At 50.0% G+C, this 25,729-nt stretch overlaps 1 protein-coding gene and 1 non-coding gene across 2 annotated transcripts in view; both read left to right on the top strand.

Moving 5' to 3' along the window:
* The window catches only part of GSG1L (GSG1 like), a gene marked incomplete at its 5' end in the record, with an annotated part of 250,765 nt that overhangs the window by 208,992 nt on the left and 16,044 nt on the right, over positions 1-25,729 (top strand). The window contains one exon of the mRNA XM_040266633.1: positions 14,162-14,329. Coding sequence (XP_040122567.1) covers positions 14,162-14,329 — 168 coding nt within the window. The remainder of the gene's footprint in view (positions 1-14,161; positions 14,330-25,729) is intronic.
* TRNAG-CCC lies at positions 19,738-19,810 on the top strand. The gene has a single exon. It is a non-coding gene; the product is annotated as a tRNA-Gly (tRNA).

Genomic DNA, 25,729 nt, shown 5'->3' with positions numbered 1-25,729 from the left:
GCAGTTACGACAGAGGCTGAATGGCTCACTGAGCCTAAAATATTTACTATCTGGCCCTTTCCGGAGACAGTTGGCCAGCCTCTGCCTTAGAGGCTGCTCCAGTAGTAGAGACAGAAGCTGTCAAGAGCCTAAGGAAGGGTGCTGGATGCAGGGAGCAGGGACCAGCACCTTAGAGCTTGGTGTATGAAATAAAGGCAGACTCTGTCAGCATTGTTTGGCTTGGGAGTGATGGAATCCCAGGCCTAAGTAAACAAGAGGAGCGTATTAGTTCATGGCATTGAAAAGCCCAGGTGGGTCAGCTGTGGGGGATGGAGGGAATGGATTGTAACGAAAAACCCACCCACCTCAGTCCAGTCAATAAGGGTACACATTGCTTCCTGTAAATGGAAAGCGCAGCCTGGCAGGGACTTCAGGGAGCGTTTGATCCAGAGCTGCTGATGTCACCAGAGCTGAGTTTTCTCCCTCTGTGATCACCGGAGCATTGCTCACTCCCCATGTGTCCCTGAGTGGGCTTCGCTCCTGGTGCTGAGAAAGCTCCTTTGAGGCTGGTGCTCCTTGCTTCACCTACAGGATACAGGAGGAGAAAGAGCTCTTTCCCTAACATTCACTGACGTCCCCCAACCCTCCCTCTGATGAGCTCAACTTAGGTCATTTTCTCTCTTCTGAATCATCACCATGGCTGGGGGAATGTCATGACCTGATTGGCTCAGCTGGGCCATTCTTCTGGAACAAGGAATGAGTCCAACATTCCTAAATGGTGAGTGAGTGGAACAGATGCCAAGTGAGCTACCACAGTGTCTGCTTCAGGCACAGCTGGATCCAGGTGGTCACGTGATTGATCAGGAACCCACTTCTGGCCCCATTCTCTTTGTGTCAGCTTTACTCATAGGCAACTTTCCCCCAGGTGGTAGCAAATTTGGTCACCAAGCCCAGTTCTAGGCTTATGTGCTGTGCTAAGTGACTTCAGTCTTGTACGACTCTTTGCGACCCTATGGGCTATAGCTTGCCAGGCTTCTCTGTCCATGGGATTCTCCAGGCAAAAATACTGGAGTGGGTTGCCATTACGTCCTCCAGGGGATCTTCCCAACCCAGGGATCTCTTACCTCTCCTGCACGAGCAGGCAGGTTCTTTACCCCTAGCACCATCTGGGGCAAACTAGTCCTAGGCTTACATGTTACAAATGTAGCAATGCCAGAAGAGAGACTGGGCCTCTTTCCAATATTGCCAGCCCAAATCCTGGATGTAACTTTCACTGGATTGACTTAAGTCACCTGACCATACTGCAACCAATGATTTAGACCCTGAGGGGACTCGACTGTTCTAATTGAGCTGGCGTGAGTCACGTGGTGCGGTGGGTGGGGTTGCCCCATCCACACTGTTGGACAGAGAGATGGAGGAGACATCCTCTAATGGGAAACTGGGGGTGGGGCATGAGTGGAGTGAGCTGTTATCCAAAGGAGAACTCTGCCCTGGAAAGACAAGTGACCTCGGTCTGTTCCACAGGGTATCCGTGGTCCAGTTCTGGAGCTTAGGGACCATGCATCCACTCAGGCATTTAACACATTAGCTGAGTGAGCACTTATTCAGGGGCAGCTCGTGCTGGGGCTGCTAGCTACTGAGGATACAGCAGTGGCTGAGGCAGCGTTGTAACAGGAGTTCTGGACAGGTAGGCACGCTATCCACTGAACCACACTATGATGCAGGTGGTTGGGGGGAATCACAGACAGCCATGATAGCCATGGAAGGAGGGGTCCCTGACCCAGCTTCCCCTGGGGAGGGTCCTCGGGGAGAATCTGGCAGACAAGCTGGTGGAGGAGGGGATAAGGTAGGTGCTGGACAGGGGGATGGCAGGTGCAAAGACTTGGCAGTGAGAGGCCATCTCTGGTAGAGATGGTCAGAATAGAGCAGAAAGAGCGATGATTAGGACCGGTGGGGACTCCTGCTCTATTTCTGCCCCTTCCCACTCTTTGCTTGGTGCCCCACCCCCGAAAGCTAAAGACCTGTGCCTTAAAGCAGACATCCCCAACCCCTGGGATCGAATGCCTGATGATCTGAGGTGGGGCTGATGTAATAATATTGGAAATAAAGTGCACAATAAATGTAATACACTTGAATCATCCCCAAACCATCCCCCTACTGCCCTGGTCCGTGGAAAACTTGGCTTCCACAAAACCAGTCCCTGGTGCCAAGAAGGTTGGGGACTGCTGCCTTAAAGGGACCTTGACCGGCCAACACAGACCCCAATACCTTTAAGTAGAACAGTTGTAGGGAATCAGCAGTAGGGAACCTCACAACAGTGTGCGAGGCGGGTGGTTCATGGAGGGGAAACTGAGGCACAGGGAACTTAAATAGCCTGTCCAAGGTAATCCAGCTTGTGAGCAGCAGAGCTGGGATTTGAACCCAGACAGTCTGGCTCTGCAGTCTACGGTCTCATCCTCTATATTCTGCCTCTCAGAGTGTGTGTGTGTGTGTGTGTGTGTGTGTGTGTGTGTGTGTGTGAGCTCAGTCATGTCCAACTCTTTGTGACCCCACGGACCGTAGCCCACCAGATTTCTCTGTCTGTGAGCTTTCTCAGGCAAGAATACTGGCGTTGGTTGCCATTCCCTTCTCCAGGGCATCTTCCTGACCCAGGGATCGAACCTGCGAGTCTGGCATCTCCTGCATTGGCAAGCGGATTCTTTGCCACTAGCGCCACCTGGAATATCAACAACCTCAGATATGCAGATGATATCACCCTAATGGTAGAAGGCGAAGAGGAACTAAAGAGCCTCTTGAGGAAGGTGAAAGAGGAGAGTGAAAAAGCTGACTTAAAACTCAACATTCAAAAAACTAAGATCATGGCATCCGGTTCCATCACATGACAAATAGATGGGGAAGAAATGGAAACAGTGGCAGATTTTATTTTCTTGGGCTCCAAAATCATTGCGGATGGTGACTGCAGCCCTGAAATTAAAAGATGCTTGCTCTGGGGATGGGGTAATAGAGAGAGACTGTGTGTTTAGCACATGACACCCCTGAGTGCCCTGGAAACACTAGTTTTCCTAATATTACCGATACTGACATGAAATTTAACACTCACAATAACCCCCTGTTGTATATGTAGACACTGAGACTCAGAAAGGTTGGGTCACTTGCCCAGGATTCAGACTCTCCTCCCCCTACGGGCCTCTCTTTCCAGCATCCGCTGGCCCTCCAACCTGGCGGGGAGCCCAGCCTGCTGTGTTGGCCACAGGAACCTTTCTTCCTCTGGAAGCCAGACCTCCTGTCCTGTCCCTCAGCTCCCCCTGGGCTGGCCTCCTGGGGGGCACCCAATTCCCATTTAACTTATTTAAGGCTGGGCCCCAGTGTGAGGCCCCTATTAGGGCTGATCCATTTCTCCTTGTCACCGAGGCCTGCAAGATGGATCAGCCCCATTTTTCATCCCCCGCATCTGGGGCCTTGCCAGGGCTGTGCAGTGTCATCTCGCTTGTTTAATATGTGTGAGGCCATTTGTCAAAATTCTGCCCCACCCCCCACCAGGGAGGAGGCCAGCTCCATGGTGAGACAGCGCCAGCCTTTGTCTCCTGGCCCAGCTGGGGTGGAATAACCCCTGGGCTTGTAGTCCTGCACTTCTGAGGAGCTCAGCCGATCTTGGGGACCAGCTTTCGAGAGCCACACCTGCCCCGGGAGGTGAAGTTTCTGTGGCTGGGTGTCCACCAGCCTGGGTTCAGTGCTTACATCGCCGGCAGTGGTGCTGTCTGGAGCTGGGAGCTTGGCTCAGGCTGTCAGCAGGACCAGCTTCTCAGGCATGGTGGTGGGGTCCCTGGAGAGTGTCCCAAGAGCAAACGTTCCCAGAGATTCAAATGCAAGCTGCAAGTGTATTTTCTGAGCCTGCCTCAGAGATCACGCAGAGTCACTTCTGCTGTGTTCTGATGGTCAAGAGCAAGGGATCGGGGCCAGAGGCAAGGAGAAAGGGCTGCACAAAGCATGAGCCCCAGGAAGTGTGGCTCGGGGCAGGGGAAGGGGCATCTTTGGAGACTGCGTGAAATAACGTCCGTGAGGCATTAGCACAGAGAAGGTGCTCAGTGCGTGTTTTGTTATGAAAGGCAAGCGCCCCATCTTCCCTGAGTCTCAGCGTCTTCCGCTCTGGAGCAGGGATCATAGTACTGTGGGTAAGCACCAGGTGGCCTTGTAAGCACCAGGTGGCCCCCAGCTCTCAGAGTGCTTATACACCAGAAGTGCTCTGTAAGTGGCAGTGATTATAAACGGTGATGATAATGCCATGCTGGCTTTTTGAGAGGCATGTGACCCAGATGTCCGAGAGGATGGCATCTGGTGGGCATGCAGGCAATCCCTTGCACTCTGTTCTCCCCAGTCTCCTGGACTTGGTTCCCCGCAGTTTAGTGTTTCCTTGAAATCCAGCCCTGACTGCACCCTCTCCTTACTCCCCGACCCCCTCCCTGAGCCAACACCCACACACACACTAAGCAGAAGAATCCCATCCCTGCCCCGTGCCCCAGGCCCTCCAACTCTCCTGCCTGCTACTTTTTCCAGCTGTCTTAACTCTCTGCAGGTTGTCCTGTGACAGTGCCAAGGCAAGCCCCTGAGGACTGGGATCGTAGGGACGCAGGCTTGGCTTGGGGAGCAAGTGGATGAGGCCAAGGTCGGTCAGTACCTCCTTTGTACCCGGCATGGCGGGAGGCACTTGACAAACCCTGAGCTCTTCATTCCTACCATTGACCCCCACTTGGTGGGGTTGCCATGCCCACCTGTGGGATGAGGACACATGTTCAGACAGGGCAAAGGTCCAGGTCACGTAGCTTCTGTGTGCTGTGCACAGCCTCAGAAGATACCACGTTACATGCAGCCCAGGGCTGAACCCAGCCTGTAGATATTTTGTTTGACCCGCCATGGTGTTTTTTTTTTTTAATTGCATTTATTTCTAACATGCGAATTCATAAGAATTTGACATAAAAATCCAGGTTTCTGGCTTCTCTTGACTATTGGAAGATATGTCCTCGCCTAAGCCACGTTGCTAATGGCAGCAGGCAGCTTCAGCTGAGTAGAGGCTGCCCCTTTAGATGAATCACCTGCTCACCGCCTTACCCCAGTCCCCACTGCTCCCTACCGCCTTACCCACACTTTCCTCACTGGGTCATCACCTGACTCTGCAGGAATTGGGGTGCATGACCCTGACTTGAAACGTCAACATTTCCTGATGATGATGGGAGAATGGAAAGCCAGGGTCACTTTCTACTTCTGCTTTGCATTTGGTCCAAGTGGAGAGAGATGGGAAGAGGGCCCCTCCTACCGCAGCACACACAGAGTGAGACCCCAGCCCTGAGCGTTGACAGAACGCTTGACAGAATGAGGGCTGGGGAACCTACCATCATGGAATTGTATTATAAACGTGGGATGCCCAGAGAGGTTAAGCAGTTGTCCTGGGTCACACAGCAGAGGAGTGGCAAGTTAGGCCAGGTCCCAGGAGCGCGGCCCCTCTCTGTTAGCTTCTGGGGTCCATCTGTGTGTCTTGTGGCCTCCCTACTGTCCTCCTCTCTTCATCTCCCCTCCTCTTCAATCTCCCTGACCCTGTGGAAACAGCAGTCTAGCCCTTTCCCTCTCTGGGGACCCAGGCTGCCCTGCCCTCTCTACATTTCAGCAAGTTGATCCCTTGCAGTGGGAGAGGGGGTTTCTGGAAGAGCCTTGGCTACAAAGAGCCACTGCAGTGGGTGTTTGCTGGTGTTACTGAGAGGCTGTGTTGGTCAGCAGAAAGCTCTCACTCTGACTTATATCCCCAAAGCAGGTGACACTGGCCTTGTTTTCTGCAAGACCAGAGTGGGGAGAGGGCAGTGTGGTGCCCAGGCGTGCCCTGCTGCCGTGGTGTGGACCAGCTGGGCCCCCAGAACCTGCCGTCATCATCTCTTGGTCTCTTCATTCACGGGCACCAAGGGTGGCCTAAATTAGGAGCATTTGTGCCTTGTCCTGCCTTACATGGTGACTCTGTGCCCATCTGGCCTGAAGGTAGGCAAGGACTGCCTTCCTCAGTGACCAGGTACAGTCTTTCCACTGAGCAGGGCCTGGGGTAGATTTCAAGGTGGCATCCAAGTGTCTCTGAATCCGGTGCCCTAGCATCCCTCCCATGACCCACCCCGGTAGCTTCCAGAGGACAGAGAGTTCACTGACAGCCACCCCCACTGCCCGCCCCCCATCAGTGCCACAGTGTCCACTCTGTCCTTGTCTCCAAAAACCAGGTCAACCACCCACGTGCCTCACTGTACCAGTCCAGCCACATAAGCTGCAAACTCCAGTGGGCATTCCACCCTCGAGGTTTTCAGCCTGTGCCTAGCGTGTGGGCCTGGGAGCCTTGGGGTTTGGGCAGTGGGGAAGTTGAAGACTCACAGATGCAGCCCTGAGCCCCTCACCCACATCAAAACCAGAACACGGGCTTCTACGGTGGTCTAGTGGTTAAAAATCTGCCTGCCAATGCAGGGATCACAGATTATACCCCTGGTCTGGGAAGACTGCACATGCCATGAAGCAACTATTGCCTGTGCTCCAAAACTACTGAACCCACGTGCTACAATCACTGAGGCCCATGTGCCTAGAGCCTGTGCTCTGCAACAAGAAAACGACCGCAATGGGAAGTCCGTGCACCACAATGAACAGTAACCCTGCTCACTGCAACTAGAGAAAGCCCGTGCACAGCAACAAAGACCCAGTGCAGCCCAAAATAAATAAAACCAAAAGAAACAAAAAACCGTCCTGCGGCTCTACCCTACTTGTGTCAAGTTTAGGTTTTACCTTACCGGACTGTAATAAGGCACCCACATCCAGCTGGACTGGCACCAGAGTAGAGAACTGTGGCTTTTACCCTGCTTGACTCTAATAAGCCCCAGGCACCTCTGAGTGTCTATAGAGGTCACATGGGGAGCTTGGACTCCCTCCCAATAGGCAGTAATAAGGTGCCCCTCCCCATCCCTGCTGAGGTGGTGTCAGAGGAGAAGTCGTGGAGAGTCAGGGTTGTCACCACTGCTGGGGAGGGGGTGGGATGATGAAGTCATTCCTTCCCCTGTGGTATCAAGTGGAGGGAAATTGGGGAGCCATAATGAGTCTCTCCTACCCTTCCTAACCAGAGTGGTAGCTGCAGAGGCTTCAGGGGGTCAGAACTAATCACCCCTGCCCAGCAGTAACCAGGAACCTTTCCGCCTTGAATGTCAGTGGTGGCCCAGTGGGAAACCTTGACTTCTACTCCTACCTGGCAGTTACAAGGCAGTGTTCCCTCTTCCTTTGTCAGAATGGTGTCAGAGGAAGTCAGCTAAAGCAGAAGGTTTAAACAAGATCCAGAGTCTCATAAAAAATATCCCAAATCTCAAGGTTGCCACTAAAAATCACTGACCATGTGAAAGACTGGGAAAATCTTAACCTGAAAGTAAAAATATACTCCATAGATGCCAATACTGAGATAACAGAGGTGTTACAATTATCTGAGAAAGATTCTAAAATAATCATTATTAAAATGCTTCAGCAGGCACCCTTGAAACAAATGAAAAAAATAGAAAGTCTTAGGAAAGAACTAGAAGATATAATAAAGAAATGAGTGGAATTTTTAAAACTCAAAAACACAATAACTGAAATAAAAAACTTAGTGGGTGGGCACAACAGTAGGCTGGAGAAGACAGAGGAAATAATCAGTGAACTTGAAGATAGAAGTTACCCAATGGGAACAGCAGAGAAAACAGACTTTTAAAAAATGAACAGAGCCTCAAGGATCTCTGGGACTATAGCAGAGGATCTAACACTGAACTGCCAAAAGGGAAGAGGCACGAGTGTGCTGAAAAAGTACTCAGAGAAATAATGGCTGGAAAATTCTCCAATTTTGTAAAAGGTATAAACCTACAGAGTCAAACTGAATGGATAGCCAAACAGGATAAACTCAGGATAAGTTTGTCAATGAATATCGTAGATAAACTGGTTTTAAAAAAAACTAAAGTCAAAGAAAAAATATTGAAAGCAGCAAGAGTGAAACAGTACCTTAACTGTGCTTCAACGTGTTCAACTCTTTGTGACTCCATGGACTGTAGCCTACCAGGCTCCTCTGCCCATGGAATTTTCCAGGCAAGAATACTGGAGTGGATTGCCATTGTCTACTACAGGGGAATCTTCCCAGCCCAGGAATCGAACCTGTGCCTCTTATGTCTCCTGCATTGGCATGTGGATTCTTTACCACCAGCGCCACCTGGGAAGCCCTTCTTAACTGTGTGTGCTCAGTTGCTTAAGTCATGTCTGACTCTTGGTGATGCTATGGCCTGTAGCCCGCCAGGCTCCTCTGTCCGTGGGGATCCTCCAGGCAAGAGTATTGGAGTGATTTGCCGTGTCCTTCTCCAGGGGAGCTTCCCAACCCAGGAATTGAACCCACATCTTTTTACACCTCCTGAATTGGCAGGCAAGTTCTTTACCACTAGCATCACCTGGGGAGCCCTTAACCATAAGGAAATTTAAATTGACCAATTTAAACAGGGAGTTTGCATCAGAAACAATGGAGCTAGAAGGAAGTGACATGATGTTTCAAGTGCTGAAAGAAAAAAACCATCAATTTAGAATTCTGTTTCTAGCAAAAATATCTTTTAGGAAAGGGAAGGAGGAATCAAAATGTTCTCAGATGGAGGAAAACTAAGAAAAGTTGTCGGCAGACCTATCCTGAAAGAATGGCCAAAAAAAGTTCTCTAAATAGAAAAAAAAAATTAAGAAGAAATCTTGGAACATTAGGAATAAAAGAACATTTTTACTTTTCCTCTTGAGTTTTCTGTCATGCATGATGATTGAAGCAAAAATTACAACATGGCCTGATGTGGTTCTGAATTACTCAGAGGAAATATTTAAGGCAATTATATTATTAATGGGAGAAGATTAAGGGGCACAAAGGGAAAACAACATGATCATATCAATCAATGCAGAAAATTTTTTGACAAAATTCAACATCCATTCATGATTTTTTAAAAACTTGCAGAAAGCTAGGAATAAAGAGAAACTACTTCAGCTTGATAAAGAGCATCTGCAAACACCTACAGCTAACATTATATTTAATGTTGAAAGACTGAATGCTTTCTCCCCAAGACTGTAAACACCACTGTTGCTCAGCATAGTGCTAGAAGTTCTTGCTAGTGTCATGAAAAGTAAATAAAAGGCTGCTGCTGCTGCTACTAAGTCACTTCAGTTGTGTCCGACTCTGTGCAACCCCATAGATGGCAGCCCACCAGGCTCCTCCGTCCGTGGGATTTTCCAGAGAGTGAAAAGGAAGAAATAAACTATGCCTATTTGCAGATGACATGATTGTCTATGTAGAAAAATCTAAGAAATCTATGCCTCCCCAAAATGCCTAGACCTAATAAATGAGTTCAGTTTGGTGTTAGGATACAATGTAAAAAATAGAAAAAAATTACATTTCTGTAAGCTAGCAAAAACAGTTGGACAACAAAAGTAAAAAATGCAATACCCTGTACACTTCAAAAAGCGAAAGTCATGAAACATCTACAGGATTTGCGCGCCCCAAACCACAAAATGCTAATGAAAGAAATCAAAGAAGATCTAAACAAATGGAGAGATATACTATGTTCGTGGTAAAGACGTTGATTCTCAAGTTGGTATAAAAATCTCAGCAATATTTCATGTAGGTTTAGACAAGATAATTCTAAAATTTGGTAGGAAAGGCAAAAGAACTGGGAGGGCTAAAACAATTTTGAGAGAGAAGAAGAAAGTGGGAGGAGTCAGTCTACCCAGTTTCAAGACTTACTATTGAGCTACAGTAACCCAGACTGTGTAGTATTGGTGGAAGGATAGGCATACAGATCATTGGAACAAAATGAGGAACCCAGAAACAGACCCACACAAATATGGCCAACTGATTTTTGACAAAGGTGTAAATCCATTCAGTGGAACAGGAAATAACTCTTTCAACAAATGGTACTGGAGCTATTTGATAGTCATAGGCAAAAAAAAAAAAAAAATCAATCTTTATCTATTCCTTACCTTATATAAAAAGTAACTCAAAATAGATCACAGTCCTCAATATAAAATGTAAAACTATAAAATTTTTAGAAAAAAATATGAGAAAAATCTTTGGGATTTAGACCTGGCAAAGAGTTTTTAGACTTGACATCAAAAGCATCAAAGGAAAAATTGATAAAATGGATTTCATCAAAATTAAACACTTTTCCTCTGTGAAAAAAATCTTGTTAAGAGGTTGAGAAGATAAGCTACAGACTGAAAGAAACTTTTGGAAACTGCATATTTGACAAAGAACCAGTATCTAGGATATAGAAAAACACTCAAAACTCAACAGTAAATAACAACAGCAAAACAATCCAATTAGAAATCGGGCAAAAAAAAAAAAGTGAACAGCCATTTTACCAAAGAGGACACACAGATGGCAAATAAGCAAATGAAAAGATGTTCAACACCATTAGCCATTAGGGAAATGCAAACGAAAGCCACAATGAGATATTTCTACATGTCTCTCAGAATAGCTAACATTAATAAATAGTGACAGCACTGAAAGCTGGTGAGGGTGTGGAACAACTCATACATTGCTCTAGGAGTGCTGTTCAGCAATATAAAGGAACAAATGCTTAATACTCACAGCTTGGATGAATCTCCAGAGAATTATGCTGAGCAAAAAATGGCAATCCCAAACATACATATTGTATGGTTCCATGAATATAACATTCTTGATGAGTGGTTGCTGGAGGTTGGGAAGCACGTGGGTGTGGCTGTAAAAATGGCAACTGGAGGGATCACTGTGGTGATGGATGAAAACTTTTTGTATCTTAATTGTATCAATTTCAGTATCCTGCCTGATACTATATTTGTAAGGTATTTCCAACGAGTCCATTCTAAAGGAGATCAGTCCTGGTTGTTCTTTGGAAGGACTGATGCTAAAGCTGAAACTCCGATACTTTGGCTACCTCATGAGAAGAGTTGACTCATTGGAAAAGACCCTGATGCTGGGAGGGACTGGGGGCAGGAGGAGAAGGGGACCACAGAGGATGAGATGGCTGGATGGCATCACCGACTCGATGGATGTGAGTTTGAGTGAACTCCGGGAGTTGGTGATGGACAGAGAGGCCTGGTGTGCTGCGATCCATGGGGTTGCAAAGAGTTGGACACGACTGAGCGACTGAAATGAACTGAACTGAACTGAACCATGGGGTGGCTCAGATGGTAAAGAATCTGCCTGCAATGGAGGAGATGCAGGTTTGATCCTTGGGTTGGGAAGATTCCCTTGGAGGAGGAAATGACAACCCACTCCAGTACTCTTGCCTGGAGAAGCCCGTGGTCAGAGGAGCCTGGCAGACTACAGGCTGTGGAACCACAAAGAGCTGGACATGACTGAGCAACTAACACTTTCACTTATTCACTTTTGCCATTGGGGGAAACTGGGTGGAGTGCACAGGGCTCTCTCTGAATTATTTCTTACAATTGCATGTGAATTTATGATGATCTCACATTTAATTAAAAAACAAAGGATGAAAAATAATAGATAAAAAGACACAAGAGAAGTACAGGGTGTTTTGAGGACTGTGGTGAAATTAAATAGGCATTATGTGGTAGAAGAGGGCGTCACTGATGGCTCAGTGGCAAAGAATCGCCTGCCAATGCAGAAGGCTCAGATTTGATCCCTGGGTCAAGAAGATTCCCTGGTGAAGGAAATGGCAACCCACTCCAGTATTCTTGCCTGAGAAATTCCATGGACAGAGGAACTGGGCAGACTACAGTCCATGGGGTCGCAAAAGAGCCGGACATGACTTAGTGACTAAATGACAACATGTGATATTAATAGAATTCTATGCTGCACCTCGGTCAGGTCATTACAGTTGAGAGTTAGACGTCTTCAGTTAAGATCCCTGGTTATAAAGACTAGAAAATCACTTCTAAAGGAACTTATGCAAAAGAAGGGAATTTATAGAAAGTAATTGTATAAGAACTTTTGTTGCCAATGACAGAAACCCAATTCAAACTGGCTTGAGGGGGAAAAAAAATCCAAAAAAGGAATTTGGGCTCCTACAATATAATTGCAAGTCCAGGAATAATGGCTTCGAAGATCTAGCTCCTTTTTGTGGCTCTGCTTCCTTCTGAGTCAGCTTCATCCTCAGCCTGAGGGGTGGGGCCTTATGGGTTCCAGCAGCTCCTGACTGAAATCTCACCAGCATGGTACCCCAGGAAAAAAGATGAACCCTGTTTTCCAATAGCATAAGCAAAAGTCCTGGGGTTGAGTCTCAATAGGCTGACTTGAGTGTTCCAGGTTTGTCTCTGAATTACTGTGGCCAGAGGGAAATGACACTCATTGGCCAGGCCTGGGTCATGCAGGCACCCCTGAAGGTTGGGAGTGAGGCCAGCCCCACACAAATTACATCGCCAAAGAGGAGGGGAGTCATGGTCCCTTTACAGAATGGGTGCTGGTCAGGCCAAACCAATAGACATATACTCATGGAATCCCAGAAATAGCCTGCTTCTTCATTCTCCATCTTTAAGCTTGGGTGTCCATCACTCCAGTTCAAACAGACATCCCAGATTAGGCTGGAGCCTTCAGATTCATTGCTCAGAAGAGAGTATCTGATTGGACCAATGTTGGCCAGATGTTCAGCTCTGCTTCAGGCATCTAAGAACAGTAGGGTGCGGTCACTTACTGGGACCTTTGATGGACAGGGTAGGTCTTAAAGGGGCCAGATGGATACTGCAAAGCTGCCTTTTATAGATCCACAGAGTTTCTGGAGGATCTAAATTAGTTCCTGATGAAAGAATAGGGCAATCTACTAAAGCAGGGCTCCCTAACTTCCCAGATCTAATGCTTGATGATCTGAGGTAGAGCTGATGTAATAATACAAATAAAGTGAACAATAAATGTAATGTTCTTGAATCATCCCCAAACCATTCCTCCCACCCCCAGTTGGTGGAAAAATTGTCTTCCATGAAACTGGTCCCTGGTGCCAAAAAGATTGGGGACTGCTGTTAACTAAACAGTTTGGCGATAAGGAGAATATGATGATGGGGGGTGGGGGTGGTCCCTGAGAAAAAGGCTGAATCCTCAGGTTCCACCTTGTTTTCCTTCTGGGCACTCTGAGGCTGACAAGGAGAAGAGCAGTGGGTGTGGGAGGTGGACTGCACTGACCTTAAGGAAGGCAGGGGTGGTCATGTTGAGACACCATGGTGGCAGGCAAAAGGGGAGGCTGGAGGCCCTCAGACAGTGCAGGCTTGGAAGCAATAAAACTGAGCCCTTGATGTGGAGGAAATCAGTTATAAGGGAAGAGACTGGGAACTAGGGACTGGAAGCCACACCAGGTGTGCCTGGAGCAAGGAGGGTACCCCCTCCTTGTTCTGTATATTACTGCGTGGTATTGATCAGAGGAATCAGGCAGGAAGCGATGTCTAGAATGGGCAGGGGGGCAGAGAAGCCCAGCACCCTCACCAGCTGACTCTCCTAGCTCCACAGCCCGCTCCCTTTCTTTCCAGATGTGGATAGGACAGGTTCTCTGGCTTTGGTTGGCTCGACATCCACATCCGATGAACGCAGCCAAGAATCCCCAGCTGTGCACAGAGGGAAGTGTGAGTTGAGAGCCTTAATCTAACAGAGAAAGAACTTGGAAACCAAGACAGCTAGAATGGGTAGTCAGGATGTTGATAATAGTGATGACAGTGAGGGAGGCAACCCTTTCTTGAGGGCCTGCTATTTCCAGACCCTGTTCTAAGACACTCCCAGTGGATCCTCTCCGTGAATCCTTGCAGCAGCCCTGTGGCGTGGTACGCTATAGGGTACCACCGTGTGGAATGCTTCCTACTGCCCCTTGTCTCAATACCTTAGCACATGCTCTTCCGTCTTCTTGGAATGCTGTTTCCCCAGCAAACTCTCACTCATCCACCAAGACCCAGTGCAAGCGTGCTTGTGTTCTGGTCACTTTCCCTGATGCCAACCTATGGATGGAATGACTCTTGCCTCCCAGTAATGAACCCTGTCATGCCTGAATCACAATACCCAGGCAGGGCTGCCTCCCAAGACAGACCGGGAGCGGGGACCAAGGCTTACTTCTCTCTGCGGCAGCCCCTGCTCAGGTCTGGATGTCTGGTGGGTGTGGTTCTCTGTCCCCCTGCCCACCCTGACTGTGGCGTCTCTCTCCTCGTCTCTTGGCAGCCTGGCGTGGGGCTCTTTTACCTGCTGCATGGCAGCCTCTGTCACCACGCTCAACTCCTACACCAAAACGGTCATTGAGTTCCGGCACAAGCGCAAGGTCTTTGAGCAGGGCTACCGGGAGGAGCCGACCTTCATAGACCCTGAGGCCATCAAGTACTTCCGGGAAAGGTCAGTGCACATGCGGTCACCTCTGGCCACCACCGGGAACTGGAAGCCTAAGACCCAGCCTCAGTGGCTACAGGACTCCAGCTGAAAAACTCGAGTGGTTGGACAGAAGTGTTCCAAGGGGTCATGGGGTGGAAGGGGTAGGCCGGGTGAGGCAGAGTTTGGACTCCACTGTGTTGAAATTTCTGGGGTATTTTAATATTTTATGGGGTGTGACGTTGCCTTGGTCTGATGTGATCAGAGCTTGAGAAACTAAGAAGGGAATCAAGTTTGAGTGTTTGCCCTGGCTCCATGATTTTTGGGACCAAGGTAGGGTCACAGAGATGCTGAACTAAGGTTTCCTTCTTGAGCTCTGTCATAGCACTGAGTGAAAAAAGGACTCAGCATGAGATTGGTGATGACTGCCAGAGGAGAAGGGCTCCTCAAAGTCAGGGACTACATCTGATCACCTGAGTCCTTATAGACCAGCTGGGAAGAGAGGAGGTGACTGGATGGTGGGTGGATGGATGGCTGGATGGATGATTGGGTGGATGGATGATGGAAGGATATACAGATGTATGTGTGTATGTATGGACGGGTAGATGGTTGGATGGAAATATAGATGTATGGATGGATGGATGCTGGATGGTTGGATGAATGATGGATGAATAGATGCTGGCTGGCTGGATGATGGATGGATGGTTGATGGATGAGTGGAAGAAAAGGCAAGTCGTTAACATATTTCCTAGGACATCTCCTTAATAAACTACCTGTACCCAAGTCTTTATCACAGTCTGCTTCGGGGGTGCTGATTGGACATGCACTAAAGATTTTCGGTGGCAGGGAACGGGATTTCTCAGGACTGATGACAGAGTCTGAGGAGGAAAAGAGGGAGGGAGACTGTGGAGCTGGGCAGCGCTGAGGAGTCAGACTCCCCGTGGGGAACATGGAAGGGTTTCAAGCCAAGAAGTCTCAGGGTGGGGGCCGCACAGGGATGGCGCCCTGACTGCTACAGACCCCTTCATCTCTCCTTTGCCACCTGAGCCTCCTTTCTGTCTCTGAACACGGCAAGTTCATCCCCAGCTCAGGGCCTTTGCACCTGCTGTGTCCCTGCCTGGACTCCTCACTGGCTGGCTCACCAAGGCCTCAGCTCAGATGTTACCTGCTCAGCGTGGCCTTCCTTAGTCTCTTAGTCTAAACTGCACACACACACCCGTACACCCTGTCCTAGTCCCTCTATATCCCATTGCTGTTTTTTCATGGCACCTACATAACCTGACATTATTCTATTTGTTTATCAGCAAGATCCCCTGGAGAAGGGAATGGCTACCCACTCCAGTATTCTTGCCGGGAGAATCCCATGGACCGAGGAGCCTGGCGGGGCTACAGTTCGTGGGGTTGCAAAGAGTCAGACACAACTGAGTGACTCACACATACACATCGGTGTAATAGTTTGTAGACCGTGAGGTCTGGGGGGTTCTGCTATCTTCTTTCCCACTATATTCTGAGCACCAAGTACTGGACCAGGTACCTAATAGGTGCTCATTTAACCTCTGGGGGTTAGTTTGATGTGTGTGTGTGTAATTGAGCGACTTCTCTTTGGAGACCTCAGCCTGCCTGCCTGGTACTGTTTCAGCCCAAGCCCCACCATCATCGGGCAGATACAGCATCTTGTTCCTATATCAAAGTCCCAGGTCACGTGTCCAGGTCCAGGCCAATCGGTTGTCCCCAGGGGGCCCAGGACAGGTTGGCACACAGGCCCGCCTTACCCATGGCTGTGTACAGAGTGCGTCTACTAGGAAGGTGGGGGTGACTGGCAGAGCACGGGACTCATAGTAGACACTCAGGAATGTTTACAGCAGCCACGTAAGCAGCCTGGTGTTGAAAGTGGCCCCATTATCATTGCCTCTGCTGTCACCTCGGCTGTGGGAGAGCCCGGGGCATCCGTAGACACCCTCGTTTTGCTGAGGCGGAAGACAGGACCTCTATGCACCTCATGAACAAGAAGTTGCCGTTTGCTGGTCCCTCACAGCTCAGGTCCCAACGACGTGGGAGAAGATAAATGCTTCCCAGCATATGTGCGGAATATCACTTTACACGTTCATAACTTGAACATTATGCAGAGGTTCATCAAATTTTATTTCCCTTCCTCTCCAAGGAGAACATTTCAGCTTAGCTGGGCTGTTCACCATTTTTTTTTTGGTGGCTTCCCTACAAAGCGCTCAGAGCACACAGACAGATGTCTGCTCAGATCTGCAAGGGGCCCAGCTGCAGGGCTGAACTCCTGCAGGGGCCAGAGTCCTTGAGACCAAAGCCAGGGACACGCGAGAAGAGATCCTTGACCCCACCTGCCCATGTTTCTTATTCCCTGGGCCACAAGGGGTGGCTGTGGGAAGAACAGGGGTTTGGGAGCCCCCTAACCTGAATTTTCCTGTTCCGTTGCCTGAGTGCTGTGTGACTTGGGGCAAGTCACTGAACCTTTCTGGGCTGGTTTCCTCTCAACCACAGTAGGAGAGAGCCCAGAGCTCTCAGCATCTCAGGAAGCTTCAGATTGGATGGCCCAGGAAAGGTGGCTAGCACAGTGTGTGGCTTAGGAGGGCATTTCATCTGTGGCTTCCTGTCCCTTCTGCTACTGATACAAAATATAAAACTCGGCAACGACGAGCTTAGGACAGTGCGGTAGACACTGGGCATCTAATAATCACGTTAATAACCACAGCAAACGGGTGGGTGAGGTGTCAGTTGGGCTGTGAATACAGAAGAGGGGTGTGGGGCCAGAGACGTCTGGGAGAGGGTGCAGGTTTTCTCAGATGATGCCCCCCGCCCCTGCCATTCCTGCCATCGGGAGAGGAGCCTCTGACTGAGGACAAGATGGGACCCTGTGGGAGCTGTTGGGGCAGAAGGGCCTGGATTGCTGCCCCTCCACCACCATCACACCCCACCCTTGTCCTGTTGGGTTTTTCTTTGCAGGAGCAGAGGTGTGATTAGGCAGATTCTAAACTGTTTTTCAGAGTTTCGCAATGTAGTGATGTGTGGAAGAAAGGTATGGGTGTGTGTGCACGCGTGTGTGTAGGGGCCAGTGTGTCCCCATGTGTTGGGCTTGTCAGAGAGGCTGAACCTGCACGCCCTGACTCTGAGCAGCCTATGCCAACTCTGAGAAACATCTGGGATTAAACCCTCCCAGCCTCCCTCTGCCTGTCGTCCCCAAGGAGGGCGGCTTAATGGGGCCTCCCAGGGGAGGGGCTGAAGCTGCAGGGTGAAAAGTTAAATATTTGCAGATTGGGGCTTTCCTGAATGCTTGATGTTCAGATCGGGTTTAACAGCATGGGAAGGAAATGAGACCCTGTTGGATTGGACTCCAGAGGAAATTCAACTGAGCAAACATCCCACCTTCCTTGGGGAAGCTGCAGTGGGTGGGCTCAGTTCAGTCAGTTCAGTTCAGTCGCTCAGTCGTGTTTGACCCTTTGCGACCCCATGCACTGCAGCACGCCAGGCTTCCCTGTCCAGCACCAACTCCCGGAGCTTACTCACACTCATGTCCATTGAGTTGGTAATACCATCCAACCATCTCATCCTCTGTCGTCCCCTTCTCCTCCCAGCTTCAATCTTTCCCAGCATCAGGGTGTTTTCAAATGAGTCAGTTTCTCTCATCAAGTGGCCAAAATATTGGAGCTTCAGTGTCAGCATCAGTCCTTCCAATGAATATTCAGGACTGATTTCCTTTAGGATGGACTGGTTGGATTTCCTTGCAGTCCAAGGGATTCAAGCGTGGATGGGTGGGAGCAAGCAGAAGCCTGGGGCTTCAGGGAAGGCAGCTTCTCCCCCTTGTCCCCACGCCGCCCCGCCCCAGGATCAGATGTCCCAGTCATTCCTTTGCCCCTTGCTCCGAGGCACAAGGCACTTGTCCCAGTCTCTGAATTTCCAAGTTCATTCGTTTACTGGCCTCCTCCCGCACATGAGCAGCTGGCCTCCTCCCGCACATGAGCAAACCGCAGGAGCAGGGCGCTTTCTTGGCTCTCACTCTGTCCCTGACACCTGGAACCACAGGGGCTCAACAAGTTATTAACTCTCTGTAATAATTATATTGTTAATTATAGTGATGCTGTTCCCCCTCCCTGCCCCCCCGCCTCCCCGTTCAAGGGCCTTGCCTGTACACTTTCACTCAACCCTGTGGAAGACACGAGGAAATAAACCCAGGCTGGAATAAACCCTGCAATTTATTAGCTGAGGGTCCCCAGGTGAATCACGTCACCTCGGAGACCTCCAGCCTCTAACGTCACCTGCCCCGCCACGTGGCTCTGGTCTGCGGAGCTTAGCAAAACAGCCCCCTGGGTGCGGCAGTGGGGTCTCCTGGAGGTCACTCCAGGTGGGGAGCTTGGAAACCCCCTGGGGGAGGCAGAGGATAGAAAAGCCTTCACAGGTGAGGTCTCAAACCAAATTTCTGTTTATTTTTATCACTTATTATTATTATTTAGTCTACTTGTGGGATCTTAGTTTCCCGACCAGGGGCTGAACCCAAGCCATCTGCATTGGAAGCACAAAGTCCCAACCACTGGATCACCAGTGAAGACATCCCAAGCCAAGTGTTTAAAGGCGTGGCCAGCACTCCTGGTCAGGCGGGTGGGGGGTGGGGGGGGCATGCTCCCAGGCAGAGGCAACAGTATGAACAAAGGCCAGACAGGCAACAAACAAGAGTATTTAGGAAAATGTAAGCAGTTTGGTGTGATTTGAGAGTGGGGAGCTGGTGGGAGTCGGGCCTGGGTGACTCATCTCTCTCACCCTCCTACAGTGTTTGGGGTGGGGCGCTGGCCCAGGGGCAGATTAGATGTTACTGGGTTGAGAAGGTGGCATGGGGACCCTCCCCAAACCTCCTTCCTGGGTGCCAGGCCTCACGGGGCTTCCTACCTGGGGAAGCAGGTGGACATAAATCGTTTTTCACAGCAGAGGGCCACCCCCCCTTTACCCATCCCCGGGACCAGTGCAGAAAGGGCCACAAAGACCCCATTCCTTGCTGGCTCTGCTCTGGTTCCATACGCAGGGAAACTTTTTGAAGGGCTGGTCTCCACCTCCTTACCTCCCACTCATTGCTCGACCCATTGCGAGCTGCTCCCCACCCCTGTCTCTGCAGAAAGAGCTTCCAGCTGCCCAGAGAAGGGGCATACCCCCTCCCTCCTGCCCACCCTCTCCAGGCTCCCACCAGCCACTCTTCCAGGCGCTGGGTGCCCTCTCCCACCCTCCTCTCTGTTCCTTTAGATGGTGATGCTCCCAAGTTCAGTTCTAGGCCCTCTTTTGACATTGGCCTTTGCGGTCACCCACACACCAGGACTTATGAGTGCTTGGGCCCCTGCAGACCCCTGGCCCCATATCCAGCTGCCTCTTTAGTGTTTCCACTCTGAATTCCCAAAGGCCTCAAAAATCAACATGGTGGGACTTCCCTGGTGGTCCAGTGGTTAAGACTCTGCACTCCCAATGCAGGGGGCATGGGTTCAATCCCTGGTCGGGGAACTAAGATCCCACATGCCTCATGGCATTGCCAAAAAATGATAAACATAGCCAGGACCCATTTAAGATGGTCTCCCCCAAACTGGGTCTTGTTTCACGTCCCTCTCCTTTGCTTCTCTATGTCCTGCCTGAGTAATCAGACATCTGCACATCTTACCCTTCATATCAGAACACCCCATATCCAGTGCTTTCCCCCTGTGGGTGGGCCACTTCTCTCCATCTCCACTCCCGCCATCCTCATCCAGGGTGGCAGCTCTCACCTGCTGGAGGGCACTTTGCCCCTGGCGTCTGTCTTCCCCCAGCAACCAAAGTCGCTTCTCTCTGCTGATGCGATCAGGGTGCCCCCACCGTCTTCTGTCTGCTGAAACACCCCAGTGCCTCCCCAGAGCCCCAGGACAAAGGCCCAGCTCCTTGTGGTAACTTACAAGCCTCGCCATGGATCGGCCCCCACCCCTTCCTGCTTAAGCCTCCTCTCCGCTGGAAGTTCCCCAGACAGGTCATTCCTCTGCTTCTGTTGTAGTCTCAGGACGGCTCTCCTCTTCACATGAGGTGTCCCCCTTCTTTGCCTTGTGGATTCTGGGCCTGCAGATCTTACTTCAAGTATCAACCTTTAAAAAAAATTTTTTTTTAATCTTTTGGCCATGCTAAAAGTGGTATTTTAGTTTCCTGACCAGGGATTGAACCTGCATCCCCTGCACCGGAAGTACAGAGTCCTAACCACTGGGCCACCAGGGAAGTCCCTTAAGCATCCATTCTGAACTGAATGGAATCCCCCATCCATTCTCTTTCAGCACTGGCCACATGTGCACAGGGCAGGGATGCAGGTCCACTTCCTTTTAAATTCCTGGCTTGGATGGAGAGGGTGACAGAGGGCAGAAGGGCAGGGGCCTTTGGGGCAGGTCACTAGCCAGTCTGTTGGCCAAGGCGACCTTTGCCCTCTGGGAGCTGCCACTGGATTTGCTTGCCCGTCCTTTTCCCCCATTGCTGCCGCCATGCTGAACAGACCCCGCTCAGGTGCGCCCACCTCTGGGGGACTGCTCACCTGGTCTCTCTCGTTGTCCCCAAGGCTGGGCTGAGGAAGGCACTTTGGAGATAAGTCAGGTCTAGAGGTTTCCATGTTGTTGGGGGCCCTTGAAGCTCTTGAAGGCGGGGCTGGGGGTGAGGGGTGGGGGCCCCATTAATGCTAGTGATTGTTTTTCTGAGTAATAATTTGTAGCCCATACAGTTCCGAAAATAATCTCAAGGTGCTAATATCTTGAGGTCTCTTTTTAAAACCCAATTTCAGAGAAATGGGAGGTAAAACTGTCAACTGCACACAAAGATCAGGGGAGGGTGCTGGCACTGTGGATATTTATCTTCCCTGTATTTTCTGAATGTTCTGTATCATGAGCTTGCTTACAAAATGGCAAGAGAAAAAGAAAAAAACCAGAGAGAGGCTCTTTTAAAAAAATCCATTTATTTCTCCCTGTCTTGGAATGGCACTTCTGATGGGATGTTATAGAATATTAATCTCCTATGTGTGGTCATTTATTTGCCAAATTTTCTTTTAATTTCATCCTTCATCCCATCATCAGTGCATCGTTTAAAAATCACTGTGTTCTTTGTCCCCTGTGACTGTTTCTTAGCCATTTAGCCTCTGAGACATGTCCAATCACAGCTCCCTCTTCCCTGTCTCTTCCCACTCTCGCTGCTTGAATATTACATTTCAGTAATGCCTCACACCTTATTTGTCTTTATTGGGGTCTTTTGATGCCACTGTTTAGTCTGAAGAGGAGTGTGATGCCCAGAAATTGGAGATGGCGCTGTGGAAATTTCTGGGCTCTCCCTAGATTCACCTGATAACCAACCCTTCGTGCAAGGAAAGCAAAGGGCACAGAGTGAGCCTTCAGCTGGGAACAGCCTTGCAGGACAGCTGCTTCCTGACCTCCACGTTCTCTCCAAGTGTCAGCCCAGTGGAGAGAAACACGAGGCAGGGAGGCTTCGGACGCGCTCCTGCCCGACCATCACTACTGCCAGTTCTTTTGGTGATTCTCATTTGCAGCTGGAACTCTGGGGAGGGCACGGGAGACCTGCACCCAGACGACAACCTAGGACACGGAAGGCGATTGAGCTGATGCTTCCAGGAGGCTCACAAGTGCCAAGAGCCCACGGTCTAATGCCCGATTCCTCAGATGAGATCTGGGGACCAACAGCATCATCCCCACCTGAGAACCTGTTAGAGTTCAGACTCTCAGGCCCCACCCCAGACCTATGGAACCAGAATCTGCATTTTAAAAGCTCCTCGAGTGATCTGTGGTTACTGGCACATTTGGGGAATGTTGGGCTGGAGGACAGAGTGGATGCAACCCCGGTTATGGGTCAGAATAGGCCCGTGGATAAAGAAGGGGTCTGCACCTCTGTGCTGCTCAAAGTATGGTCCCCAGACCAGGGCCCATTTGCAAACACATCCATGATAAAAAGAGAGGAACTGAGACACATGTTTGGAAACTTTCACAGTGAGTTGACATCACTAGTACACCCAAGCTTGCCTTTTGTGTGTGTGTTTTCATTTCATTCTCCAACAATTCATTTTTATTGTATTTTATTAAAAATTGGGTCCAAGGTAGGTTGAAAATTAAAGGGGGTGGGGGTGTAAAACCTAGCCCTTTATCAGATGATTTGAGAAGCGCAGCGCATAGACTGCCACCTTATACCAGGAAGTGAGTGGAGATTTGGGAAACAAGCCAGCCTGGGGCAGTGAGAAAGAGGTAGCTTTGAGGATGACACAGAGAAGGCATGGTGGGTGGGGAGCGGGCTGGGCACTCTGTGCCGGGGAGGCTTGGGACTCTTGCCACAGCAGAGGTAAGACCTGGTGGACCCCTTGCCAGGGTCCCCAGCTGCTGTGGCCACACTTGTCCCTGGAATAAGAGGTGCAGGTACCAGGAGTCTCCCTGCAGGAAAAGACGTGGGTTCAGACTCTCAGATCCTTGAAGCCTCCCTGCTCCATCACTCACCTGCCTCCTTCTCTCCAAAGAGCAAATGCCCAGATTGCAGAACTTGTGGGTCATCAGAGCAGTGACCATGTGACAGGCTTGTCACACCCCTCACCACCCTTTTACACACTGGCAGTCCTGGGAGGGGCCAAGCTGGATGGTGCCCAGCCCCACTTTCCATGGGACCTCCCAGCGCAAGTGTCCCCAGGGTGGGTCTGGTGGAGCTTCTGCCAGCCAAGAATCTGCAGGCCACAACGGAAACATGCTTGAGCTCCAGGGACTGATAGGCCTGAGTTCAAATCCCTGCCATCAGCCCGCTACTCCTTCTGAGCACTGCTTCATCCCCAGCGCCCCCCACTGACCCTTCAAAGTGCTTATTTAGATTCATGGGTCACCTCTCACACTACCATCAAAAAACCCCCACAAACCTATCTTCAGAAAGCATGTACTGTTTCCTGCAGGAAGTTGTACTTCAAATTAGAGAAGATAGTCACCTAGGGACACTTGAGTAGTTCCTTTTATTTTAATGCTAAGCTCAGCCTTCCTGGATGAACCCAGCGGGCTGCTTGTAGCCGCAGGTTGCTCGTGCTCACGCTTAGTCGCTAAGTTGTGTCCAGCTTTTCTTTCATCATTGGTCCCCTAGTGCTGACAGCATGGACCCCCGAGGCTCCTCTGCCCATGGGATTCTCCAGGCAAGAATACTGGCGTGGGTAGCCACGCCCTCCTCCAGGGGATCTTCCCAACCCGCGGAAAGTCTCCTGCGTTGTGCTTCTGCTCAATTCCTTGCCTCCCTACTTCTCCCTCCTTCCCTCCTTTCTAACATTCTTTGGGATACTTTTTGCCATCGCTGTGCTGGACCCCAACACTACAAGTGGAGAAGAAGATAAACACCATCCTTTTTCTGAGTTTAAAGTGTTTGCAGGGGGACCAATGATGAAACCGATTGAAAGTCAGTAGGGCTACTCTGTTCTGACCCTCCCTCTAGGCCGGATCCTGGACTCCCATCCTCACAGCAACCAGTGGGGCCGTGGTGTCTGTCCTTCTGGTCATTCCCACCACCACTGGTCTGCCCATGGCCATGTAGAAAATTCCAGAACACAGAGATTCAGAGCTTCCGGTGAGCTGCCCATTCATAGCAGAGCTGGACTCAGCCACGACCCCACCTCCCTGCAGGGCCCAGGTCTCAGTCGTACCCAGAGCATCTCTTGCCCTCAGGGGTTTCCTGCCAGGGAGCACGGGGTAGGGGGCGAAGGGTCAGAGCTCTTGCCGTAACTGACACTGCTGGTACACCCAAGCTTGCTTTTTGTGTGTGCTCGTGTGTTTTCATTTCAATCTCCAGCAATTCATTTTTATTTTATTTTATTAAAAATTTAGTCCTAGGTAGATTGAAAATTAAGGGGGGAAAACCCAGCCCTTTATCAGATGGTTTGGTTGAGACCTCTCCGAATTGTCCCCAGCCCAGCAGGCGATTTCTCACTGGCAAGTTTTCTCATATGTTAACTACTGAACTCTGGGCCTCTTAGCAACAAGGTTTGGGTGTCCAGGAAGTGGGGTACCATGCCAGGCACAGTGGTTCTCTCCTGAAACATAAGCTCCAAGGTAACTAAAAGCAAAGTGAAGAACAGAGGAATGATGTCAAGACTCAGGGCCACAGATAGGGGCTTGAAGGTGCCTGCAGTGTGTGCTTTAGGACATGCAGTAGTGGTTGGAATTGTTTCTACTTCAGGGGACGAGGTTATATTTGTCTAAAGGCACTGCTCAGCGGTAAAGAATCTGCCTGCAATGCAGGAGACCTAGGAGATGTGGGTTCAATCCCTGGGTCAGAAAGGCCCCCTGGAGAAGGAAATGGCAAGGCACTCCAGAGTTCTTGCCTGAAAAATCCCATGGACAGAGGAGCCTGGCGGGCGACAGTCCAAGGGGTTGCAAAGAGTTGAATATGCACGTGTGCGTGTGCATGCATGCACACGCGTGCGCACACACAGACAAAGGAACAGCACATTTGGACTGGGCCTCGTGGAGCTCTGGGATGTATTTGAGTTACACATGGGTGAGTGCCATGTGGGCAAATGGACCTGCCCGTTCTCTGACTGTCATCAGTGGGATGGGGGCGAGGGTCTAGGTCCGGAACCATGTTGGAGAGTCTGCAGTTGCCTCCTCTCTGACCCTTGTCACCCTCTGCCCTGTGCTTGTCGCCCATCCCTGGCCTTGCCAGTCCCCCTGGAACTGCAGTGAACTTGGGATGCCAGAGGAGAAATTCTTGCAGCTGTTGGTAGGAAAGAGAATTGTGGCAGACGTCGGAAGACCAGGGCTTTGTTTCTATGTAGAAATATCTATGGGAGTTGTTTTAATTTAGTTAAGGAAAGTGACACAGCTAATCAAAGTCTTTTGCCCACAAATCAGAACATAGAGGTAAATTCAAAAAGGCTTTCCAGGAGTGGGGAAAGATTAAAAAAATAAAAGGCTTCAGATTTAATCCCTTTTATTCTCATTGTCTGGGGTCAGTCACCGTTAACCTTTTGGTATACGTTCTGCCAAGTAATGCTTTGTGCATATCAGTGTGTAATTTAATTAATGAATGGATTTTTTTACTGCACTGGGTCTCCGTTGCTGCCCGAGGGCTTTCACTCGTTGCGGCAAGCAGGGGCTATTCTCCAGTTGCGGTGCACGGCTTCTCATTGTGGTGGATTCTCTTGGTGCGGAGTGTGGGCTCTAGAGAGTGGATTCAATAGTCCTGGTGCACCGGTTTGGTTACCCCGTGGCATGTGGAGTCTTTCTGGACCAGGAATCCATCCTGTGTCCGCTGCATTGGCAGGCGGATTCTTAACCCCTGGACCACCAGGGAAGGCTTAGTGCGTAATTTTTCAAACACACTGCACACTTGCTTTTGTCATATGCCATTTGCGCGTGATTGAACATCTTTTTGTGAGAGCGCATAGGTTTGCATCCCTAT

This window comes from Oryx dammah, unplaced genomic scaffold (genome assembly GCF_014754425.2).
Source record: "Oryx dammah isolate SB20612 unplaced genomic scaffold, SCBI_Odam_1.1 HiC_scaffold_2, whole genome shotgun sequence".
Taxonomy (NCBI): domain Eukaryota; kingdom Metazoa; phylum Chordata; class Mammalia; order Artiodactyla; family Bovidae; genus Oryx; species Oryx dammah.
The sequence above is the reverse complement of the archived record's forward strand: the minus strand, read 5'-3'. Positions and strand labels throughout refer to the sequence as shown.